We start from the raw sequence: 24,156 nt of genomic DNA on the forward strand, positions 1-24,156 counted from the left end.
GTAGCGACGCCAACCTCTAAGCGTCGTTCAGCCTTTAACGAAAACGGTCGCCGCCGTGCAATAATAATGAACGAGGTAGGCGTCCTGCAGCCAGGTGGCCCATATAGTTCTCTGGCCCAGAGTAGCGCTACTACGACTGCGCGGCATGTGGCTCTTCGTTGTTCGGCATGCAGGTGGTTACTGTTGGCCTCGCTAGAAACAGTAATGACACGCAACCGGTGCAAGATAACTTGACAGCGAATATCCACGATCAGGCTTACATCTTCACCTTATCTGCTGCCGAAAGCAGAATAATTCTTGTCGATTCTTGGACAGCTTGTTGGCACGCGAAACCACGAAAAGCAGAACCTTCACCACCGGCAAACCGGCTTCGACCTCAAAGTACAAAGTAGATGATGGCAATTTAGCGTCTCTTGTTATGCAAACAATGTTGCGAGCATCACCGAAATGGTACCAAGTAGCAAGGCACCTTGGAAGGCACTCCATTCCACTTTCTCTTTTGACTTTCGACGATCAAGTTCAGCCACCGTTTTACCCAGCCGTCAGCCGGATTTGTCCTGTGGGGAGACGTGAATTCTTGATTATTGGCTGGCTGAATACGCAGCCCTAGAGGGCCCGTACCAAAGCAGTCTTCGTGATGCATGAGGTATCTGGATTGCTAGCACACTACTGCGTAAGTAGTACCTCTTTGGTGCAAGAATCTACAATGGCATCGCGTAAGAGGCAAGGCATTTGTCGAAGGCCAAGCGTCCCAAGACACAAGGACCGAAATATTGTTGCGCCTATCATTTGATGGCGCTCGCTGACGACTACGAGTACTTGCGAGTCTGAGTACTCGAGTGCTGCTACTGTAGTTGTAAGTTAGTCACAGGCTACTGCACAGCAGTTTACTCCCTGCCACCCCTCCTGCGCGTGGATGCCGCAGTTCGATGCATGTTGCTCCACAGCAGCTCTTTTAGCTTTGAGAGCGTTGGGGATGCAGCATATGCTGAAGCACCCAGCTCACCACCCTTGGCCACCCTGCTGAACACGCGGCCAAAAAGAGTAATCTGCACGATACTGCACGAGCTTTTCACTTGGTGAGGCTGGCTGCATCCCCGCGGTATATGGAAACTTCGTTGCGCAAGACTGCACCAACCATCAACCGGAACCGACCATGAGCATGCAGGGAGGTGTTGATACAGTACATGGCATGCAAGGTGATAGGTAGGCAGGTCTGCCACAGCCCTGACTAGTTCAGTCTACACAAGATTGAGCGCAGGCATGATGGGCGTCAGCCAGAACGCTGCATGCGCTGCTGCAGAGTGCTGCCATATATCGACAGCTCGCGGCTTTCTTCTACCCCAGATTCCGTGCTTCGTGGCAGAGCACTGGGTGGTTTTTGCACAATATCTTTGGCCTGCCCGGCGGCTATCATGTCAAGACTACACTTGCGCAACCATTGGCGCGATCCCTAGGCACGAAAAAGAGAGCCTGTCGTGCAACTCGAGGACTAAATAATGAGGCTCGGATACCGTTCGCTTACCTCTTGCCGAGCGCAGTGCAGGGTACAGGATATTGCACAGCCACTGACTTCATCGTGAGGTACAACCCCACGCATCCTGCAGTGGCCATACACATCCGGGTACCATGTTCAACTACTGGGCATAATCTACAGGCATTCTCTGATAAGCGAGCTGCACATACTCGAACAAACGAGAAACCTTGGGCCAGGTTCAAGCATCGATTCCTACTTCATGCTCATGTAGAGGTTGATGAGATCGGAAGCTCTAAAGCAGCTGCATCTGAACACGCCGGCTAGATTGCTGGCAGTTGCAATGAGTAGCACTTCCTAGCACCTTCAGCGCAATCCCTCAGTATTGTTAGTGGCGACTAGGTTTGGTCCTGCTGAAGATCTATGCCGCTGACATTGCTGTTGGTTTGCTGAGCAGCCGCAAATTGTCGTGGGTAAGTTGCCGCAACGTTCTTCGAATTGACCTGTAATTTCCACCTGGAGCAAGAAATCGAGGTTAACATGCTCTAGTCCTGTTTCATATAGTACAATTCTTGAACCAACATGTCTCTGCCCGCATCAGGTTTCCAGTTTGATGTCGACAACAACTTTTGAAATGACCATTCTCGATTATACGATCCACTCATCGTTCTCGAGCAGGATGATAGCAATTCAATTCGTTATGCTGACGGTGTGTAGCTAGAGTACGAGAATAGGATCCCATGTCACCAGTACAAAGTCTCCTTGATCAGCAATCAGCAACGTGCTCGAGTCTTGCTCGGTTCAAACGGGTGGCAGATCGGCTTTATTCCCGGTTTTGAGGATCCGAAGTCGTTCATTGGTTGCGGCTCGGGTAAGCTCAAGATATCGTGCAGATATCTCACGGGCCGAACATGTATACACATCATTGATCCTGCTGATCACGACATGACTTCTGCAGTATTGTTATCGTGTCTAGATCACCCACCTCGAAAGACCTTGTCCCTGTCTTCGTTGTCCAGCAACGATACAGTAGTGATCATGCATTCCAGATAAAAGGTGCATTTCCGCTTCCGTAGAGTGGTGATACCGGGAAATGTTTCCAAGAAAGCTAGAGATGTTGGCATCGAGTTGTTGCAACGAACAGCCGACCGTCGTTTCAGGAAAAACTTTAACGCCGGATTGTCCGCCGAGACGGACTAAAGCAACCTTGTAACAGTCTGTCCCTTAGCGTTGAAGATCTGGCAGTAGCTAGCCGTTGCTATATATATGTGATTTTGCGTAGTAGGCTTAAAATTGTGCTTGGACAAGCACACACATTCTACCCGAAAATCGCGATTTCATAGTGTAGTGGTTATCACGTGTCCTTCACAATCAGCTTAGTTAGCAGAACCGGACAAGGTCCTGGGTTCGACCCCCAGTGAAATCACTCTTTTTTTGGTATCTTGTTCGTGCGCAACGAGATTCGAGATTCAGAGGCATACAAGACCAGGCTGACCTCGATCACCTGGCGTAGAAACGGACTTAACGCTGCAAGCACAGTTTTTGGCAGGTTGAGCGCCCACTCCGATCTTTCGGTGGGTGGCTCGAGCTGATCTCTTTTATGTTGTCACGTTTCTCAGAACCATGCTGAGAAGTCGACATTGGCTGAAGTCGGATCGCCCCAGTCTCGTCAGTCATCGTGCCTTTCGCTTTTGCGCAGCATTATGTATTGGCTAATATACTGACCTCCGAAAATTGGATCTTTATACTGTTGTGCTCCATCGAAACACATTGAAACGTAGACACAGGCTCCCCAACATATTGTACCGCCATCGGTTGCCTAACACTCCGAACCTCGACTTTCCTACAGCAGAGTCGTTCAAGCTCGTCAGGCCCTGGCCCTGCCCTTCGACACTGAAGCATGGATGTGGATTGTTAGTTCGAGGGCGGTTATGTCGGCGTACTGCAGACGCCGTGGTCGTTCGACCAAGGGCCGAAGGAGAATCCTGCTAGGCCATGGGGATAATTCAACCGCTTCGGACTCTCTTTCATGATGATGCAGTGGATTAGCACGATATCGAGACTTGTGTACACGGCCAACCGAGTACGCCAATCGTTCTAGGACAAGTCCGATTGTCGGCTTAGGTCCACGACCTTCTTGTTTCAGACCATCACCTTGTCTAACGTTGCTCCGTATCAGAGCCCATCAGGTCGAGTGGTGAAGAGTGATATCGATGTATCGATTGGCTATCGTGGTCTAAATTCTTCTGGTTGGACCGGTCTACCCGTTAGTGAATGGAATGAGCGTGCAAGTTCCGGATCCATTCTGTTGCAGAAGATATCTTTCAAGTGTTGATGATGTCGAGGCAGAGGAGGATACTGTGCTCCACCGTTGCTCATATATACACGAGTTCGGTGGTCGGCACGACTAATTGTGCCTCTTTTGTTCGAATCTGATCAGGCGCAAGCGCTGCATGAGATGTGAACAACAGGAGTCAGCGCGTAGACTCAGCGGTGTGAACACATCAGTGATCTCCGTCCTTCCCTTGCAATAGTAGAATGGCGGTAAATAAAGCAACCCAGAATTTCGTGCCGGAGCAAGCTGGAACCTCGAGCATTAAACGGGGTCGTTTCTGATCACCTGCGCACATCAACCTTACCTGATGGCACTTTGAGGACTGCTGGACACAAACTCCGGTGCTCAAATGTCGATAATCTAGAACGGCAGGAATTACTACATAAGGTACTTGAGATATCGAGCCTTTGGTCTCGTTCGGCTGGGCTCTCCGCGCACGTCCGCGGTCGCTCAAGTCACGTGGAATCTGTTCGATCTCCAACTGTCCTCGCTGGTGCTCGCTGCGTTGCGGCTTGCTGGTAGTTCTTGCCTACTACTACAGAACGAACCTTCGTCGCAACAGCCAGCGCCGCACGTGCACTCACTAGAAGTGCCGACTACCGTATCTCACAGCGACTACACGCGGAACATGCTCAAAGACGCGCAACAACTATCCCAAATGTTATGCCTAAGACCTTAAACACTGTCTGCAGTGCCTCACGATCGCATTTCAGAGCTGCACCAAGGACTGCGCATGTCTGGATATCAGACGACTTGCTATCCGATACCTACAATGCGTTTGCGCGGCATCACAAAAGGCATGGCAGTAGCGTGCCAGGCCCGCTCGAGGCCCGCAGAAGATCGGCGAAGAGGAAGCTGACGAGTCTTGGACAATCAGCAGTCGCAAATAACAGCTTCGATCCGACTGGACTGTTTGGCTGTCAGTCTCAAGCAGGATGGTGGGGAACGACTGAACCTGCACAGACAAAACACCAGCAGCCTTCATGGTGCTGGCCTTTTCCAGCACCGGCTCCCGCACTGCCACCGAATGCACCGGAGCCCGCATTGCCAGTTGAGGCACGTACTTCAAGAGCAAGAAACACTGCATCCCGGGTACACAGGTCTCAAACATCGCAGGAACGATTAACACAGCTTCTGAAGCAGATACGTACTCATGAAGCCCTGCTACACGGTCTTACGGAATCTCAGATTGATCTCGTGCAAAACCCCCATCTAACACGAAGGATCCTTTCGAACATGACCCGAACCAAGTGCGAATTTGAAGAAATCGCTGCTTTTCTTCTCGATCCAAGAACTAACCCAGCTGGATCTGGCAACCACTTCTACTTGTTCAAGTATTGGGAGACGCACGTCGAGCTTCTCCGCTGGTTATTCGAACGGAACATCATCTTTAAAGCCGTAGAACTGGGACTGGTCGATGTCGACGATCTGAAGAAGATCGTGTTCTGGGCACACGAAACAAATCCTACGATCTTCTCCGACAAGACGGACCGTACGGGATTCTGCAACGGTCTTCTAGAAGCTGTCGAAAGGTCGAGAGTCCTTAAGTTGCAGGACTTCGGCGAGCAATTCCTGGAAAAATGGCTTCGGCGCACCAGAGGAAGCGAATTCCAAACTTCCACGCCTCAACTGCTCTGGCGCATCTGCAGAAATTCCATCTCTGACGACGGACTACTCCTCCGGAACACTCTCAGTACCTCAATATCCATGATTGACCGGTCGTCGATTCATTTACTCCCCTCTTTAGTCGATTTCATGCTGGCGAAGCCACATCAATTGATCAATAAGTCAATATTCATGTACACCTGGATGCTCAGACAGCGGCTCTCTATAATTCCGCCATCAGACGAGACTGGGAGCGAAGTAAGGTCAAATGCGTCGTTCAGGAAAGCTTTGCTTGCAAGGACTTCTGCAGAATTTGGCCGAATAGCTGCGTCTACTGCTATGTCTGAGAATGTTGCATATTTCAAGTCCACACCGGCCACGGTTGCCGATGTTGAACTTGATCGCGAACCGAGTAGGATCGAGCTTTGGTATGCGATTCTTGCTGGTCTCGGCACAGCTAGGTCTAATCAATTCACCCTATGTCAATCCAGCTTCATGGAATGGGTAGACCATGGCAAGACTGAACCAGACGAGCGCAGTAGGTTGCTTGTTGGTCTGTGGACAGTTATGGCTCTTTCAGCACGAGATGACTCTGCATTAGTCAGGTTCAAGGACATCCCTCTTGGTCAAGTGATACTCGAGCGCTTCTCTGCAGAATGCGAGCAGCGTGGAGAAGACATCCTCGCCAGTATCGTCACTAATCTTCAAAGGTCTCGATTGTTTGCAAAGAACAAGTTCCTGCACCGGCTTGAGACTTTCAGTGACGGCCTCATCAACGTCAGATCATCGTACAGGACATTGGATATACAATTAGCTTCGCTGAAAGAGCGCGAACTCTCGAAACTCAGCGACAAACTCTTCTACAGTTCAGCGCGACACCATTTTCCGCACCTGCTGAGGTCCGTCGCAGAATCTGTGAACAAAGACCTGGCGCAGTTCGAGCAACTTGGCTGCAACATTATCAGAGATGTTCAAGGGTCCATAAACCTGGTGTTGCGCCTACTCTTTCACAACCAGAAGCTCAAGTTCGCCCTAAGTCGTGCTGCATCCGGCATGGCTGAGGACACCGCCGACTCCCTGCAAATGAATCGTGCGGCTCCTACAGACACAGCTCTTGGCGGGTATACCTACGCTCAGCTCGTTGCAATGATCGACAACTTCGCCATCGAATGCGCTACAACAACGACTATAAGCGACCGCAACGCCTTCCGAAAGGTCTATTGGCTACATATGTACCTCCAGATGCATTGCGCGCCAATCACACCGCGCATGCGACGCGCATTGTGGCATGCAGTCGCCATGAGACCGCAGAAGCCGACGTACCGTCTGGTCAAATACGTCTGCGATCTGGTAGCTGATTATGAAGGTTGGCACGCTGCACAGCAGCTGCTATGTGCTGCGGCTCGGGAGTCAAGAGAGAAAGTGCTCGGCAATGCGGTGAAAGCGAGGAGGCTTGAGCGGTCGAGGTTGGCGGCTGCGGGGCTCCAGGTTGATACGATGCACCAGGTTAATACGATGCACCAGGGAGAAGGCCACAATCTGCTCAACATGGATTTGGAGGAGGACATCGCGAGTGATGATGATTATGGTGAAAGTCACGAGGCAGACGGGGTCAAAGTCGCGAACGGAGAACCGAATTCCCCTGTTGCTCGGGATGTTAATGAGATTCAAACCAGGATAACGGAAAGGTCGCCCGAATATGAAAATGCGACGGTGTACGTCCCTTTTACCGAGAACAATCAAGAGGGTTGAGTGTCGCGGAGTACAATCTCGCGAGTCTACGCGAAGATATGTATCTCTTGGCGTACAGTAGACTGTTACACACGGCCACTTGTACATATAATAAGGGCATGCAAGCATTACATGTTCCTTGCCTTGTCATGAATCCTAATCTTGTAGTGCCCCGCCGAGCGCCAGTCTTCTCGATGTCTACCGATGCTCGTCACTGATGTTACACAAAGTTGTTTTAGACTCCTGCATGACCCGGCGCAGTTCTCTCGTAGAACAGCCTCGTAGCCTGACAGCGCCGGTCGTTCGCAGAGGTTCCGCTTCATCTTTGTGGAAATGTTTGAAAGCATTTTGTCCATCCACAAGCCATTCGACACGCCTACCAAAAGTCAAGGGAGCCGCGCGTCGTGGTCTTCGGCTCAACGAGATATTCGTCAACGTGCTCAATCTCATGGCTGGCTCTCTACGGCTGGTCATCAACATCCATTTTCTCCACCACAACCATACTTCCACTATCACTGTCACTCCCCGTCACCTCATGCACAGTAACATACCGCCCAATCTCCTCCTTTGTAATCGTCTTCTCCGCCAACACCGCCGTCGTCCCCTTGGCAAACTTGTAGTTCCGCTCTTTCTTGACCCTCTCATTCGGTCTGATATAGTTCCTCATCAACTGTGTCGGCTTGTCCTTCTCAATCACACACACATCCACGTTACTTCCCGAGCCCAAATCATTGAAGATACCAGCCAGAATCGCCTCACTGCAGATCTTAACCGCGTCGTCTCTGCTGCAACTCGGCTTCCATGTACTTTCGAACACGGCCATTGCAGCCAGCGAACCAGAACCCATGGTCACGTAGGGCAGTTTATCGGTGGATCCATGAGCGTGCACTGTGAAGAGGCCGACACCTGTGGGGTCTACGCCTGCGACGACGAGGTATGCGCCGATGTGGCCTTGGTACCGGAAGAGGTGCTGTTTCAGCATGGTCATTACGGTGACGACTCGGGGTGCGCGGTTTGTGCTGAGAGAGTGGAGTTCGAGGTTGGAAGAGATGAGGGCGGTGGTGAATTCTGTGTCGGCTGCTGTGCCGGCGCCGGCGCACCAGATGGAGGGGGAGATGTAGTGGAGTTTTTCACAGTTCTGGACACGCAATGTATTAGCATGTACCTGGCATGGTGGCATTGTGAAAGGTTACCTACCTTGTCTGCTACTATTGGGCCTGAGGTTGCTCTTGTGTCTGCGGCGATGACGACGCCCTTGTCGTAGATACAGCCTACGATTGTTGTACCTGTGCTTGTGGCTTTTGGTAGAGGGACCCCTCTGGCGTGGAGGGCCGCATTGCGGTTGTAGTTACTGAAATCGAAGCCGGGCATTGTGATGGTGAGGCTACTGCCTCAATTGATGATCGTGAGAGATTGTCAGGGTTGTGAGAAGGCTAATCTCGACCGTAGTGCGGTGTAAACTCGAGTCGAGTATGGGATCCGACAGGTATAGAAGTGTAAAAGTGGTAAATGTCCCGTTTGCTGGCCGGCAGTCACGATGATGAAGCTCAGTTGCGCCTGCGTTTGATGCAACTCGTGGTCACGTGACAGACACGTCAAGGCGCGCTCCGCAATAAAGTGTTTCTAGTCGTCCGTGATGTGCTGTTGATGCGGAGGCATACAATCACTTCCAGCTTTCCCGCGACTACCAGGCGACAACCGCAGAATCTTGTTGGCTGTTCCTGCCTGTGCAATGACTTTTACTCAAAATTGCTGACTCAAAACGACCGTCACTATTGGGAAGGTCTAGCACCCGCCCGCGTCACTCCTTTGTAAACTTCCCAAGTCCTTCAAGAGGTCTATCTAATGCCCAGTACCACACGAGTCACGGTACTGCTTCATCCAGTCCTCCTCCCGTTTCGCCGACCTTCCCACGACATTCGAAAAAGCAATCGATATCTGCAGAAATTCCGCGGCTGAAGATGGCCTTCAGTATGAACGGCATGTCTTCTGGTTTTGGTGCCGGCGCTTCAGGTCCCACCATGAATGATGGCGAAGAACTTCCAGAGATTCAAGCAGAAGGATTGGGTTTCAAGACATTACATGGAGATAAGAAAGCAAGATTACTGAAAGATGGTTGGCCAGCAGATGCTCTACCTCCACCATTCGCTTCGCTGCTGAGCATAGCTTCGGCGCGTGGGCTATATGCCGCTGGTGGTCCAGATGTGGTGGTAGTTGGAAAGACCCAAGATGCTCGAGATCGAATATACGACACACAGGGGGAAGACGTACGGATATGCGCACCTCTGCACAGCCTACCACATTCGAGACCTGTACATCTTGCTTTTGCGGCTGATGAAAGCTGTCTAGTTGTCGCAGAGCAGAATGCTCCAGAAATCGTTGCATATCGAACCGAGGATCTAGCCGCCAAAAAATCGAATGTCGCGCTGAAGCTGTCAACAAATGCGCCTTTACGAATGCTTGCGCCGAACCCAGACCCCGCCCAGTCACAATACTTCGCCCTTGTCAACACTAACGGACAGCTGTTGCTAGCTGATCTTGGTTCAAACCAATTGACATCTGGCGCAAATGGACCGGTACTCGCTGAAAACGTTAGTTGCGTTGAATGGAGCACAAAAGGAAAACAGCTCATTGCTGGGAAAGGAGATGGTACAGCAGTTCAGCTCAAACCAGATGGCACAGTCGTGGCAAATATACCCAAACCTGACTCCGTGCCCGCCAACTGCTTTCTGGCCCGCATCGCTTGGCTCGAGAACGATGTTTTCTTCTTCGTCTACACACCAACCTCGCCCTCGGATCCTCAAGAGGCCGTCTCCGAGTATTATTTGGTCAAAACAAATAAAGGCAGGACAGAGTTCACTTTGCGGAAGCCGGTGGAGCTGCTATATCCCTCAGTCGATAGATTACCTGCCCACTTCTTTATGTCCAGGTTGCGGAACTACAAGCCACACCTCGATGAGCTGCTTATTGTGTCTGGCACTGTGAGTTCCGAGGTCAAGCTGATTACAAAGGCCTCCAGACCTCTCAGTGACGAGGCTGGCGAGAACGAACCTTATACGAACACTGTACCTCAGGACGAGCAGCGATGGGCTGCCCTACCAATGGGCTTGGATGGATCATCAGACACAACACCAATCGGAATGGCCATAGATCTTTCAGATAAGGATCCTGTTCTGAAACCAATTCCTGCTGATTCGGAAATCGAGACCTCCACTATTCCAGTGCCAGAACTAGTTGCACTGAACAACGAGGGTATCCTGTCTATCTGGGCTGTTGTCTATGACGATGCTGTAAGATCGCAGCAAGTGTATCCTGGCTTCGAAGAAGTCAGCCGACTACGTCAAAACCTCCCTAGAGTGTCGACGGGAAACACGGTTGCTGCTCCTACGCCAGTGGCAGCCCCACAAACCGCGGAGCCAACAGGGTCACCTTTCGCTACTCCTACTCCTGCAACATCCGCGCTTCAGCCACCGAGCAATACTGCGACTACTTCAGACTCCAAACAACAAAGCCAGGCATTCGGTGCTGGCTCATCTTTCGGTAACGGCAGTGGGTTTAGTAAGCCTACACCTATCGGCGGCGAGACCAAGCCTTCGTGGGCATCGTCAGGCTTTGGCGGAGACAACATAAAAGCACAAAGTGGCGGCTTCGGACAAGCACCAGCGTTCGGTAGCACACCTACGCTCGGCTCTAAGCCTGCATTCGGTCAGAGTGGCGGCATTGGTCAACAAACATCCGGTGCGCCTGCATTTGGTCAGACTGGCTTTGGGTCCAAACCTGCATTCGGCCAGACCGGCTTTGGTGCGCAAAGCGGCCAGAGCAGCCCATTCGCATCAAAGCCGCCAGCAGCATCAAGTCCCTTCGCAGGCGCTGGTGCAAATACGCAATCCGGGTTCGGCTCTTTTGCTGGCCAAGGTGGTGGTTTCGCGTCCAATAACAAGGACAACAAGGCGGAAAATTCCTTTGGCTCAGCTTTTGGCAAAGGTGGTGGTTTTGGTGAAGCTAAAGCATCTAGCCCCTTCTCCTCCGCAGGCAAGACTGCCCAGAGTCCGTTTGGCCAGCCGAGCGGCCCGTCGGTGTTTGGCAAACCAAGTCCACTCAGTGGTGCAGCTCCTGCAACCTCGAGTCCGTTCGGACAAGCTGCGACAAAGGGTTTCCAGCTTGAGTCGACCTTCCAGAAAGACGAGACGTCGAAAGACGAGGATGACGACAAGCAAGACACCAGCTCTGGATTCGGTTTCGGTGGACTTGGAAATATGCTGGGAGGAAACAAGGCTAAGGAGGCTCAGCAAAGTCCTTCTAAAGAGGAAGAAATGAAGGACGACGAAGAAAGCGTCACAGAAGTCGAATCGACGAAGAAGCCTCAGGAGACACCGCCTGCCACAATCAATCAACCCAAGACAAGCACCACGCCTCATGTCTCAAGCCTATTCGGCAACAACCAACAAGAATCTACGACTCCACAAACCCAGCCGAAATCGTCGTTGACCACGGGCTGGGGCTTCGGCAATCATCCCTCAACCACACCGAAAGATACACCAGCACCTTCAAGGTCTATCTTTGGTACTCAACCTATATCCCAGGATACACCAGCCGCCGTGCAGAAGAGTGAACCGAACAAGCCATTCTCCTCCACACCGAAAGATACACCAGCACCTACGAATTCTATCTTTGGCACCCAACCTGTATCCAAGGATACGCCCGCTGCTGTGCAGAAGAGTGAACCAAACAAGCCATTCTCCTTCAAGCCAATGCCAAGCGAGATCAGTGATTCGGATAGGATCAAGTCGCTGAGTGACAGCGACGAGGAAGAAGACCAGAGCGACGAAGAGAACGACGAACCCACAAAAACGCCTGAAGCTCCCTTGCCTCCTAATCCGTTCAGCAAGCCCGACTACCAAGCAGGGGACACGTCTGCATCATCGATCAATTCAAAGACGTCTCGTGAGCCTGAAGATGCTCCTTTACCTCCTGGTTTTGCACCCGCCAACAAAAATGCATCACGGAGCCTGAAGACGCAAGAATCAGAGCCCCCATCTGAGGGTCTTTCGGACGAGTTCGCGGGAAGTGGTGAAGATGTGACAGGTGACGTCAGTCCCGTCGAAGAACGAGATTCGGGTCCTTCAGATGCTGGGGAACAGACCGAGCATGTGGAAACCTCACCGGAAAGTTCTTTTGGTAATGCCACAGACCGGAGTGCAGTAGCCTCACCAACAGGAGGTCTATTCACAAAAGTGTCAAAGATCGAACAAGCCAAGCCGCCGCCGCGGCTTTTCGGCGAGATGGGCACTTCTGTACCCTCCTTTGCACCACCGAAGCCGCAGGAAAGCCCGAGATCACCTAGCCCGATGCGAAAACCTCCAAGGCATGCGACTCTTTCGAGATCACCGGAACGCTCGTTTAGTGCACCAGCGCATTCGAGGTCGATCATGCAACAACGAAAGCTTGAGCACCAGCAATCGCCATTTGCGACGCAAGCAGCACAAGCTCGAGACGAAGAAATGGCCAGAGAACGTGCTCGTATAGACGCGGCTCGACAAGCGCAAGAAGCAGCTGAAGCTATGGAGACTCAGCCTCTGATTGATGAGGAAGATGAGATCTTGCAGGCAGAACTTGCGAAGCCTACCGAGCCAAGCGAGAACCTCGACCCGTTCCTTCCGTCGCAAGATGTGAGTCAGTCGCAAGAGGTGGACCAAGGGAGAACAGATGTTCCGTCGCAGATTGAGAAGTTGTACCAAGACATCAACTCGATGGTGATGACCTTAGGCATCAATGCCAAGTCATTGAGTGCATACATGATGTATCAATCTGGTCAGGAGCCGGATGACAATTGGCCAGATGTGCTTACTTCAGACACACCCATGGATGCTATGAACGAAGAATGGTTCTTCGGCGACATTGACAGAATTCCTGCGGGTACCGATGCACTAGATCGTGTGCTCGATGGTCTGGAGATGAAGGATGTCATGCAGAAGCTGGAAGACTGCCAAAACCTATTGACAAAAGAAGTCACAGATCTGCGTGGCAGAATCACGGCATTACGACGATCAACGCAGGCACGAGCGCAGCCAGAGAACAACACGCACGCGCCACTGTCGGCAGAACAGGCTTCGATTCAACAGGATCTAAGAAGAGCGTCAGCAGTGGTATTGACAAATCTGGCGCAAGTCGAAGATAACCTCGTTGTGTTACGAGCCAAGCTAGCTGATATTGCGCCTTCGAAGATATCATCAGAGAAGCAAAGCATGCTCGGGATGATGTCGTCTGCGCAGAAAAAGCCATCAGTTGAAGCCGTCATGAGTACGGTCACGAAGATGACGTCCATGGCAGAGAAAAGAAGTGCCGATGTCGATGTATTGGAAGCCCAGCTTAGGAAGCTAAACATGTCAACGAGCATGAACGGCACACAAGAGCCTAGCACACCTGAACGACGGATCTCACGAAGAAACCCTGCTACGCCTGGTAGTGGAGCGAGCAGCGTTTTCTATACACCTGACTCAAAGGGTAGTAGAAGTGGACGGGCAACCCCAAAGAACCAACAGCCAGTGGTACCTGTCGAGGATAGTGAGAAGTGGCAGGCTAAAGCGAGAAGACGAAAAGAGGTTGCAAATGTACTCAAAGATGTGTTACGAGAGAAGCATGGTAAGGCAAAGGCATAGGATGCTTTGTCGCCGATGCGGAAGGTATCATTTGTGAAATAGAGAGATGGCAAACTGTATTGGTAGAGTGGCAAGGACTTTTGGATGGTCCAGAAACTTTGGGCTGCCACGAGCCATTGTCTAGTTATCGCGTGACAGTAGGTACAATTGATATTTGTGTACCCGCCTACCACCGTAGCCATATTGCTCCCTATATAGAACATTAAACTGGTGACTCGTGATACCTGTCTCTGAATGCAAGATCATTACTTGCATGCCAAGTCATGTTACGTTTGTCCCATCACGTGACCTGCAAAGCTCATTCTGATTGCTCAAATCTCAGACTCAGATGCCCTCATCGTGCCTCGCAGTTCTTTCCCAAATTCGACGACAATTCACAGTTGCGCCTTCTTCACGGCAAGACCACTTCTTCGTTCCTTCCTCAATTCAAGACTTCACACATTGCAGTCGCGATACATTTACGACCTGATCCGACAGAAAAAGTCTCCTGGCCGCTTCTGATCGTATTGCGACGCTGAACCTCGAAGTATCCAAGTACCACAAGGTTGACGGTTCTCTCAGCTAAGTTGATATCTGCCTCTCAAACTACATTGGAGGCAATATCTGGCGTTGCTTTATTTCTACTCCTTGTCCCCATCACGACCACATACACACCTAGCGCCCTTCCAACACCCTCCACGTCCAACACAGCGCCCCTTCTCGAAAGCTCCAAGCACCTCTCCATTCTTCACCACAACAACCCTGTATCAAGTCGTCGTCAATAGCACCATCCTGCACATCCGACATCGCAGCACCATCCCGAAACACATCCCTCTCCTACCTTGCAAACGACGACTTCGGTGTACATAATTTCAGAAAGAGTCCGAATACAATACAATTCAGTTAGCTTGACCAAGCTGAAACCCCGTTCTTTCCATCCAGCACCATGTCAGCCTCTCCTACTTCAGCGGTGGCTTCTACCAAAAGACCACTTGAAGACCCATCATCCCCCGCCGGCCCAAATGACCTGCCAGATGCTAAGAGACAGGCTCTCGACAAGACGATAACCGAAAGCAATACAGCCCAAGACGATGTCAAGCGTGCCGTGGATGGACTGTCCACAGCTGAGGCTCCTGTCAACGCTGATCCGACAGTGGAAGCTGCAAACAACTCAGCAGCAGCGACCAATGGCTCAGCAGAAGTCGAACAACACGCGCTGCCCATTCCCTCCACAACCTCAACGAACAACCAAGTTGCCCAGCCTCCACCTACATCCATGCCTACTCAAGATGAATCTCAATGGCTTCACGTTAGATCCGTTATTTCGAGCTCAGAGGCCGCTACCGTCATCGGCAAAGGTGGTGAGAACGTGTCGCAGATCAGAAGAATGTCAGGCGCCAAGTGCACAGTCAGCGACTATTCCAAAGGTGCCGTTGAGCGCATCTTGACCGTCAGTGGTGCCCAAGACGCAGTTGCAAAGGTAAAGATATCAACTCTCAAACTGTATCGAGCTTTTACTGACTTGTCGTTAGGCTTTTGGCCTCATCATCCGAACTCTCAACAACGAGTCCCTCGAAGCTCCATCAACAGCTCAATCGAAAACATATCCTCTACGTCTACTAGTGCCTCATATCCTCATTGGCTCCATCATCGGCAAGTCAGGTGTTCGCATCAGAGAGATTCAAGAAGCATCTGGTGCACGACTCAACGCTTCCGACGCGTGCTTGCCTCTATCCACAGAGCGATCTCTTGTCGTGCTAGGTGTCGCTGACGCCGTTCACATTGCAACCTACTACATCGCAGTTACACTCGGCGAGCAATTAACTGAACGCTTCGGCGGCCCAGCAGCCTCAGCCTACGCTACTCGAAGTGGTGGCCCAGCTGGTGTTGTTCCTGGTGGTATGCAAGTCGTGCCATACGTACCTCAACCAGCTGGTGGCCAATATGGTCATCCGGACTCATACCGTAGACACGGCACGCAGCCACCACAGCAACAGCGAACTGGTGGTGCTTACGCTCCATATGGTCAGCCAGCTCCGCAGCCCAACCAGCCATATCCTCAACAAGCTGGTTATGCTCAATCGCCTGGTGGCGCACGCCAGCCAAGTTATGGTGGTCAACAGCAACAACCAGGATACGGCCAAATGCCACAGGCTGGACCTCAAGGTCAAGCTCACCCTCAGATGCCAAGTTCTATGCCAGGTCAGCCTCTCACGCAGCAGATCTTTATCCCCAACGACATGGTTGGTGCCATCATCGGCAAGGGTGGTGCCAAGATCAATGAGATCCGACATCTCAGTGGTAGCGTCATCAAGATCAATGAACCTCAAGACAACAGTAACGAGCGACTTGTCACTATTACTGGCACGGCGGAGTGTAACCAAATGGCACTCTATATGCTCTACTCGAGACTTGGTGAGTCCAAGAAAGATGCTCACGGCAAGTGAAGCTCTAACACAATGCAGAGAGCGAGAAGCACAGGGTTTGATTGCAATTATGAGGCGATGACTATCTTCAATCTGACCCCACTGAATTTGAATGGGGCAACATAAAATTACTGTCAAAACACGAGAAGGCAGTTTCCTGGGTCAAGGTATGCAAAATTCGACACGAAACCATGATCCCATTTTCTTTATGCACGTTTCGGTTCTTCCTTTTCCTGATCCCATCCTGGTCGGTTGACCATCTCGCATATTTTGATCACCCAGTGCAGCTTGTTTGCGGGGGCACATGCTTCTCTGTACTACCTGTCAAATCCACCTCGCGTGTCATGCAGCTGCCCGCCTGCCACATTACTGACGTTTGCTCCACTCTTGGCTCTAGGAGGAGCAGTTCACTGACTACCATCGATCTTTAGAACCTGTCAAGGAAGTGCACAGCTGGTGTCGATATAGTCGCACAGCTGCTTTGCTGTTATCTCGCGGCCAGCGGAGGCCTGAAGCCGTTACTAATCGTCACACAGGCGACGACTCTACCACCCTTCGGATCCTGCCTTCTCTACGCACCCAATCACGGCTACGGGTGCAGGCTATACGCTGCGTCATAGCCTCCCCACACGCTTGACGGCAAATCGGTTCGTCGGTGCAGTTGGAAGCAAACTTCTCCAATATATGGACGACGTTCAGAAACCTGGATGATACTCTTCACACAGGAAATCGGGCGTCGAGGAATGGTAACGTGACGACTGTGGCCTTGAGAATTCTATTGGGAAATGGCGAGCAGCAGAGCGAGGCACGCTGTCATTTGTGCTGTGCCTGTGCATTTGTGCAGCTCGTCACAATCATCTGTGCGGCGTTTGAACGGCTAACAATAATCGACTTTCATCATGTCGAACGCGACGCAGTCGAACAAAGAAATCCGGCACGTCGCGCACTGTAAATGCGCAGCCACCGTTTGAGTGTTTCAATTCAACAATGAACCGCTTGAGACAGAAGGCGATTACTGGTTATCTTTCCTACTCACCAATCTATCCTGTGTTTAGGACGGCAGCTACTGACTACATTCTCTGATTTCCAATCCATTCGTGCAGAACTCTCCAGCACAGTGGTAGCAAGGGAACTCGGGAGTAGAGCATAAAAAGATATGATGTCTATTCGACCAGAGTCGCCTATCATGTCTATCACAACAAAAGATGAAGACCGTCGTCCCTCAAAGCGACCCAGACTTGCTGCAGCACACAACGGACCCTGTTTTTCTCCATACTCAGCAAGCATCATAACACTTATTGTTGGTGGTCCATCCTCGCCAGCTAGAGAACCTATGCCAGTCAAATTCTACATCCACGAGCCACTCCTGCTTGACAGTTCACCGGTCTTCCGAGCTATGCTATCGCAGCCGCGACAGACTGGTAATGAGACGTTGACTACATGGACGGAAGCGCAAAGTAAGGAGGTCAGATTGCCAGAAGACAGAGTTGAAGACTGGGTCATGCTCACAAAGTGGCTGTACAGTGCAAGCAGCGGAAGAAGTACGATCTCAGCCAAAGACATCGAAAAGCTTGAGAGTACTGATCTCCTTCAGCACGTGCAGAAAGAGCAACCTGGTTTGTCAGATGCTGCGATTGAATCCGCTGTGGCTCAATACATAACATGGCACAAGCACCGGAGTGTCGAACGAAACTGCGAGACGATAGATCTATCAAAACCCCCATTACCGTTCGATCAATGTCATTCGTGGTCCGATATATCCAAGGCATCCTTGCATAGCAAAGTGAAGGAGAAAGTCACAGCTGGTATCTCAGCCAGCGAGGTTGAGCAAGAATTCGAATGCAAGATCATCGGATTGCCAGGCATGGAGCGTGACGCTGGGGCAGTACGGCCTGATCCGCCTGCGCTTGGGTCAATGATACGGCTATATATTCTTGCTGATAAGTATGGTGTTGATGAGATCACGAAGGGCACCAACTCAGGCCGGTTGCAAGTGCCGCAACATTCTGACGGTGCCGATCCAACCTCGCTAGGTGATACTGAAGAAAGCGCGTTGAGGCAACAAATTATTCTCCGCCTCCGTACGATCAACAAGCTCGCTAAGGTTGTTCCTGATAGAGAAGACATTGAGCGACTGTGGAGCAATCTTATATCTAGACATGATCCTCTGAAGACTGAGATCGTGGACATGTATGCCAGGATGAACAAGAGGAGTTTCCGGAAGATATTCGGGCATGAAAAGAGTGGTGGGGAGGCTGCTACTAGTGGAGAGAGTGATTGTGATGTGTCGAGTCTTACTTGGAGTTCTGGTGTAGAGGAGAATAGGGAGTGGCATCCTGGCTTCTTGAGGCAGTTGTTGGTTAGGAGGGAGGATACTAAGTAGGAGTAGCAAGGTCATCGTGGCCTAGTAAGTGTATTAGTAGTGAGAGCGTTGGCCAGTACTAGTACTCTGCGAGCAGTACTACAGCACGTACAGCCGGGTTTCCCATCATAACAGGCTTAGCGTGCACTCAAGCCTCGAACAGAGGGTCCAGATACAGGGTGAAGGCCAGAGACTAAGCTAGCTCGGAATGCTCAAGCGATTAGTTGTTATACCAGTACTGCACTGGCCAGCGCTGCTGGTAGTGAGTCTGTCCACGCATTCTGACGATACAGGTCAGGCTCGAAGTTGCAAAGACTTCATTGTCATCGACTCATCATTGCGCAGATGACTTCCAGAAGAACATAGCTATCGTGGCTAGCTCAGTCTGACTTCAAAACAATGCCAGAATTTATACTACCAAGCTCGCTGCTCTATCATTATCTCCGTGCGTTCAGCTCACTATGCTTACCATAATGACACGTTCGGTTCATCCCGCAGCGGCTGCCACTCTTGTCTCTATCGATCCGACCTAGACACATCGGTTTCATTCATCGCAAGTGCCACATGTCAGGACGGAGTGGCACCCACATCTGAGTAACCAATCCGACCTGTCACACGTGTTGCAAACGCAGGAATCCCCGGTCACCATCGAGGTAGCAAGGTCGTAACACAGATCCGGCGTTTCTTTCAGGACTTGTTCAAGGACCTTCTGGTCAAAGATTTGCTGACCGTCCTTTGCGAGAAGGCGAGCGATATTGGCGTACTGAATGGCAGCGACGACATGGTCGCGCAACATGCGAACATTGTCGGGGGTCGAGTTGTAGACGCATGAGATCATTTGAGGCCAGTCGCAACCTCTCAGTAGATCACGTTCATGGGTTCTCAGAAAGGCTGAGGATGCGGTGTTGCTCAGCATGGGGGCGCTGTACTTGACGGCGAGGCTGTGCATGGCAGCGTTGACGAGGACGTCTTTGCCTGCGTAGCTGTCCTTGATTGAAGAGAATTGACCGACTCCTATCTTTGTAATGTCGGTCACAGGATATCTGCCACTGTAGAAGAAGAACAGCATTTCTAAATTCGCATGATTAGTCCGTGATCCGCCGTCATGGAGCAAGTTGCATACCGCGCTAGCAATTCAGGTTCATCATCGGGGAATTTAGCTTGACCGTCTTGTGTCTCCTTAGAAGGTCAGCTGCTGGTGGCGTCATTTCTGGCAGAGCCCACCTTGAAGCCATTCTGCGTAATGTTATTGAAGAACTTGCTGTTGTGCGAGATGATCAGGCGGTGAACATGGAAGGTGTGCTTGCCACAATCGAGCTGAAAGTCTGCGAAGAGCTTTGTCTTCAGAAATCTGCTCCATTGTCAGCACGAGTCACTGGCAGCGGGCTTGACATACCCTTCCATCAGCGGTCTGCTATGGGAGGCACGTACCCATTTGACCGGTTCTGCGGCCATAGTGGTTTATGACTGGATACGAGAAATAGAAGAAGAGGAGTGGGAAGCGAGCGTAGTGAATTGAGTGGCGGAGCATGAAAGAGATGTGAAGTCAAGCTGCTTGGAAGGGTTGAGGTGTGAGTGAACATCGACATGCCCATAGTGTGCCTTGTGTAATAGGGACCTGCGATAGATTTGTGTTGGACACGGTCATACAAACTTCAGTTCGGCCCCTTGAAATCTCACAATGCCCTTGACCAAAGCTAGAAGAGACACACGGTCTGATGTGACAACACCTCGAGCCTGGAAAGGCCTTACCAACGAGCTCAAAGGCTCCACAGTGTATCTTCACTTCTTGCTGAAAACTGCAACCTTGTGACACTTGAAGCACTCCTGCTCTTTCAAACCCAACTTGAAACATTCGTTGTCATTCGCCTTATGCCTCTCCTTGTGCTCACAGCGCAGAGTCAACGCATGCTGCCAGTGACTACAACCAGAACACTTGTAGGTATCCTTGGTCAGAGGTATAGTTGCAAGATCAAACGCTAGACTCGGAATCTCGTTCAATAGTTTCTCCAGCTTGTCCATGTCCAGAAGAGATCGATCGTGGTGTAGAGCCCACTGGAACTGTCGGACCACAATGTTGCGTAAATGCCGGTCCTTCACGGGGGTCGAATTGTAGATGAATGCTGAAAGGTCAGGCCAATCGTTGCTTTCGAAGATCTTGCCGTTGCCCGGCCCTAGACGTCGAAACGCTTCGGCTGCCGTGAAGGCCAGGTCCTTCACACCGTACTTGACGCCCATGGCGTACATAGATGCGTGGAGGAGATCTTCTCGGCCGGCGACAACGTAGGTATCAGGTAGTGGGATGAAAGATTTGACGCCGGTATGTGCCACGTGAGTCTTTGGGTAATTGCCAGTGTATAGGAAGTGTATCAACCTGCGATTCGTATTAGCAACATCGATGAAATACGTATGGGCGACGAGACTGACCGTGCTACCATCGCTGGTTCGTCATCTATCTTCGTCGTACCAAGCTCGAGAACTTGCTGGCCATGTATTAGCATAGGCATCGGCTGACGAGAAGAGCCACATACATCTTTGCATGCTTCGTCTAAGAGGTTTTTGAAATACTTGCAAGCTTTCGTCACAATGACCTTGTGTACGTAAAAGGTGTACTCCCCGCAAAGGATGCTTAGGTCTGTGAATCGACTCGACCTGAGGTTCCTGCTTCTGGTGAGTATTTCGATGCGGAAGGAGCAGGAACACTGACTCTTCCATGTTAAAAGTAGTCGCGGGTCCGTGGATCAGCTCAACTGGCCCAGGCGCCATTCTTTCTGGTAGGGGTGTGGCTTTTACACCCATTGTACGTGTGCTAGAATCAGTCGTTGACGAACTATAGTTACTGGTATGTAAGAAGGTAAGAGAAGACCTGCTGAAGGAAGGACTTTATGATCTTCAGCAGGACCACAGGAGTCACTTGAACAGGGAAAGGCGAGTGCAGAGGACAACCTCATCAGTGAGAACAATCAGTGACACTCCTTAGACTTCAGCCCTATTGATCGCCAAAAATGATATCGCATGCCACTTGGGCGACACGTTGGAAACCTGACTTATCATATCGTTTCAGATGCAGTTCGCCTGGGAGAAGTAAACGCTAACATCCAGGAGGCCCCATGATTATCACGCCAACAACGTTGGAAGCAACAAGCATTTACAGTGGGCGAAAGACACGTCCATTCTGCGTCAGAGTTTTGAAAGCATGTTGTGGTGGTTGAGGAAGGAGGAGTGAAAGCATGTTGTGGTGGTTGAGGAAGGAGGAGTGAAGGAAACGTCAGACGAAGTCGCGTGAAAAAGGAAGCGACTTGAGGGACGGAACATTGTTCTTCCGTGGATTCCGGAAAGAGGATATTGGGGATAGTCGCGTCGAGGTGGTGTGCCGGCTTCAACGTACTGCAGATTGTAATAATCGGTAGGCCGTGTCCTCAAGCGTACGATCGATGCCCAAGCACTGACCAGTGGTTTGACTCGTGCTCCCGTGTCGAGCAATTGCTTGCATAGCATTCGAACAGAATCGTCAACAGATAAGCCTTGTTCAATCCTCGGTGAAAGACACGTTCGCCCTCACTTCATGTGCTCGTGCACCAATTGTGGCCTTGGCTCATCAGGTCGTCTCTTGCTGACCTTGCACATGATATTGCTCGCGTTGTGGAACCAACCCTCCCAAACATCCCACTTCTCCACCAGCAGGTCGAACTTGAAGTCGCGCAGTAATGTAGGCAGAACCTTGTACATCTCGATATTTGTGATATGCCTTCCAATGCAGATCCGAGGACCATGTCCAAACTGAAGCATAGACCTCTCCATCTTTCCGGCTGCCTCCTCACCGTCCCGGAGCCACCGTTCTGGTATCCAGTCGTTAGCATCTGCGCCGAAAGCACGTCTGTCGAAATGCACGGAGCACGAGTTCATCATGACTTCCACGCCACCCGGTACCCATGTGCCGCAAATGTCAGCGCCTCCGGCTGGGACCTCACGGGGCAGACCAGTGCCAAGCGATGCGTGGATCCTCATGCTCTCCATCACGACAGCGTGCAGATATGGCAATTTTCTCGCATCATTGAATCTGACAGGGTAGCTGAGACGGCCTTCCTCGAACGCCTCGTCGATCTCCTGGAGGACGATACGTAGCTTGTCTGGATGCTTGTGGAGGTGGTAGAAGATCGAACTGAGGGCGATGGCGGTTGTGTCGCTTCCTGCCCAGATTACCTGAAACGTAGTTAGTCACGGCGACCTCAAGCAAGGGCGAGCCGACATACCGCCCACGCTTCCGTTTGCACATCTGCCACTCCCCAGCGCACCTTTTCGCCTTTGTCCCTGACTATCTCGAGCATGTTGCTCAGCATGGTGTTCTTTGGGTACTCTTTACCTTCTGTCATGGTTTTCCATTGCTCGTTGATAGAAGTCTTGGCCTGGGTTTGGACGTCGAAGAGGCCTTTCACTGCGGCCCGGCCTCGTGCATGGAGAAGTTGGGTCATGAGGTATAGTGTTCGTAGACCATAGGGGAAGTAAGTGGTGCTCGCTCCGTAGTTCGGCATGAGGTCCTATTGCTTGTAAGTGTGTCCGAGCTCATGGACGAAATTTATGGGCATACCATAAGTAGGCACCAGTTATTGTAGTCAACGTCGTCGCGAATCATGCCGAAGCCACCTCTGCGGCCATAATATATCTCCTGGTGACACTGAAGTCAACTCATGTGGTTCAAGGGAATTGGGGCACACTTACGCCCACCACATCGAACGTATACCTCTTCAACCACACAGACATGTCTGTTGGCTCTTGCGACTTGCAGAACATCTCCATTCGCTCGTAGAACAGGTCTATTAATCTGTCCACACAGGGCTCGTACTGAAGAACGCTTCCTTGCGTGTACAGGCTAGATATGAGGCGTCTGCGTTCGGCATTTTTGGCATCATTTCGCTCGCTAAAACCATCGGTCCTAGCATTACCAATGTGGGGGTCAAACCCGTCATAGAAGTCCTAGCAAGGTTAAGGTTGGGAGTTTGGGTAGAGTGTGGGATCTCTTCTTACACCTTTCCTCCAGACTTTGCCCTCCTTAGGTCCAAAAATCGTGGGAATCGCAGCTGCGTTACAGACGGCAAGGAGATTGGGAGCAATCCGAACAATGTCGCCGTATTTCACGTGCAACGGATAGTGGACCTGGTCAGCTTTGCCGTACCTTACGACCCTCCAGTACCACAAAGGCGTAACCGAAGCCCAGAAAGGCCCGGGAAAGTGCCGCAGTCGGTGGAAATAGCGGTTGTAAACTGCGTAGCCAAGAAGGTACAGAAAGTATAAAGGCACGGCGACTTTGGCCGCTAGCAGTAGATTGTCGTTGGATGGTAGTAGGATCATTGTGCCGTCGATGATGGGCAGATTGCCGTCTGTGTAAGCTGCGGCGATCTGGGAGAGTCGAGTTCAAGAAGCATTACTCTCAAGCTCAAAAGATGTCCCCCAAGCCAGCGCATGCTGTGCCCTAGCGTGTGGCCTATCTTGGTGACAAGAAGGAAGCGCCATCTGCCGAAACTTTCTTTGACCTATCCAGTGACTAACTCGACAATGGGGTTGGTTAGCATCGGCTGATCCTTCAA

The 24,156-nt window shown here is 51.2% G+C and overlaps 8 protein-coding genes and 1 non-coding gene across 9 annotated transcripts; 5 read left to right on the forward strand and 4 right to left on the reverse strand.

Annotated features, from left to right (window-relative positions):
- The first annotated feature begins 2,807 nt into the window (after nucleotides 1–2,807).
- PMZ80_001031 lies at nucleotides 2,808–2,900 on the forward strand. The gene has a single exon. It is a non-coding gene; the product is annotated as a tRNA-Val (tRNA).
- A 2,145-nt stretch (nucleotides 2,901–5,045) lies between these two features.
- On the forward strand, nucleotides 5,046–7,166 carry PMZ80_001032 (uncharacterized protein; the record flags this gene model as incomplete). Its single annotated transcript, XM_064869480.1, has 1 exon — nucleotides 5,046–7,166. One exon carries the CDS (start codon nucleotides 5,046–5,048, stop codon nucleotides 7,164–7,166), a length of 2,121 nt encoding a protein of 706 aa, XP_064734977.1.
- A 439-nt stretch (nucleotides 7,167–7,605) lies between these two features.
- On the reverse strand, nucleotides 7,606–8,516 carry PUP1 (proteasome core particle subunit beta 2; the record flags this gene model as incomplete). The annotated part of the gene is made up of 2 exons (XM_064869481.1): nucleotides 7,606–8,283; nucleotides 8,343–8,516. The coding sequence occupies 2 exons, from the start codon at nucleotides 8,514–8,516 to the stop codon at nucleotides 7,606–7,608; spliced, it is 852 nt and encodes a 283-aa protein (XP_064734978.1).
- Nucleotides 8,517–9,106: 590 nt separating this feature from the next.
- PMZ80_001034 (uncharacterized protein) lies at nucleotides 9,107–13,804 on the forward strand (the record flags this gene model as incomplete). Its single annotated transcript, XM_064869482.1, has 1 exon — nucleotides 9,107–13,804. The coding sequence occupies one exon, from the start codon at nucleotides 9,107–9,109 to the stop codon at nucleotides 13,802–13,804; it is 4,698 nt and encodes a 1,565-aa protein (XP_064734979.1).
- A 925-nt stretch (nucleotides 13,805–14,729) lies between these two features.
- Nucleotides 14,730–16,230, forward strand: PBP2 (PAB1 binding protein; the record flags this gene model as incomplete). Its single annotated transcript, XM_064869483.1, has 2 exons — nucleotides 14,730–15,263; nucleotides 15,316–16,230. The coding sequence occupies 2 exons, from the start codon at nucleotides 14,730–14,732 to the stop codon at nucleotides 16,228–16,230; spliced, it is 1,449 nt and encodes a 482-aa protein (XP_064734980.1).
- A 1,165-nt stretch (nucleotides 16,231–17,395) lies between these two features.
- On the forward strand, nucleotides 17,396–18,592 carry PMZ80_001036 (uncharacterized protein; the record flags this gene model as incomplete). Its single annotated transcript, XM_064869484.1, has 1 exon — nucleotides 17,396–18,592. One exon carries the CDS (start codon nucleotides 17,396–17,398, stop codon nucleotides 18,590–18,592), a length of 1,197 nt encoding a protein of 398 aa, XP_064734981.1.
- A 523-nt stretch (nucleotides 18,593–19,115) lies between these two features.
- PMZ80_001037 (uncharacterized protein) lies at nucleotides 19,116–20,026 on the reverse strand (the record flags this gene model as incomplete). The annotated part of the gene is made up of 4 exons (XM_064869485.1): nucleotides 19,116–19,620; nucleotides 19,695–19,750; nucleotides 19,796–19,922; nucleotides 19,968–20,026. The coding sequence occupies 4 exons, from the start codon at nucleotides 20,024–20,026 to the stop codon at nucleotides 19,116–19,118; spliced, it is 747 nt and encodes a 248-aa protein (XP_064734982.1).
- A 327-nt stretch (nucleotides 20,027–20,353) lies between these two features.
- PMZ80_001038 (uncharacterized protein) lies at nucleotides 20,354–21,370 on the reverse strand (the record flags this gene model as incomplete). Its single annotated transcript, XM_064869486.1, has 2 exons — nucleotides 20,354–20,945; nucleotides 21,279–21,370. 2 exons carry the CDS (start codon nucleotides 21,368–21,370, stop codon nucleotides 20,354–20,356), a joined length of 684 nt encoding a protein of 227 aa, XP_064734983.1.
- Nucleotides 21,371–22,129: 759 nt separating this feature from the next.
- On the reverse strand, nucleotides 22,130–23,920 carry PMZ80_001039 (uncharacterized protein; the record flags this gene model as incomplete). Its single annotated transcript, XM_064869487.1, has 5 exons — nucleotides 22,130–22,774; nucleotides 22,825–23,109; nucleotides 23,160–23,237; nucleotides 23,291–23,545; nucleotides 23,597–23,920. The coding sequence occupies 5 exons, from the start codon at nucleotides 23,918–23,920 to the stop codon at nucleotides 22,130–22,132; spliced, it is 1,587 nt and encodes a 528-aa protein (XP_064734984.1).
- Nucleotides 23,921–24,156: the final 236 nt, after the last annotated feature.

Source organism: Knufia obscura, assembly GCF_036327395.1.
Source record: "Knufia obscura strain CCFEE 5817 isolate CBS 148926 chromosome Unknown scaffold_1, whole genome shotgun sequence".
NCBI classification, from domain to species: Eukaryota; Fungi; Ascomycota; class Eurotiomycetes; order Chaetothyriales; family Trichomeriaceae; genus Knufia; species Knufia obscura.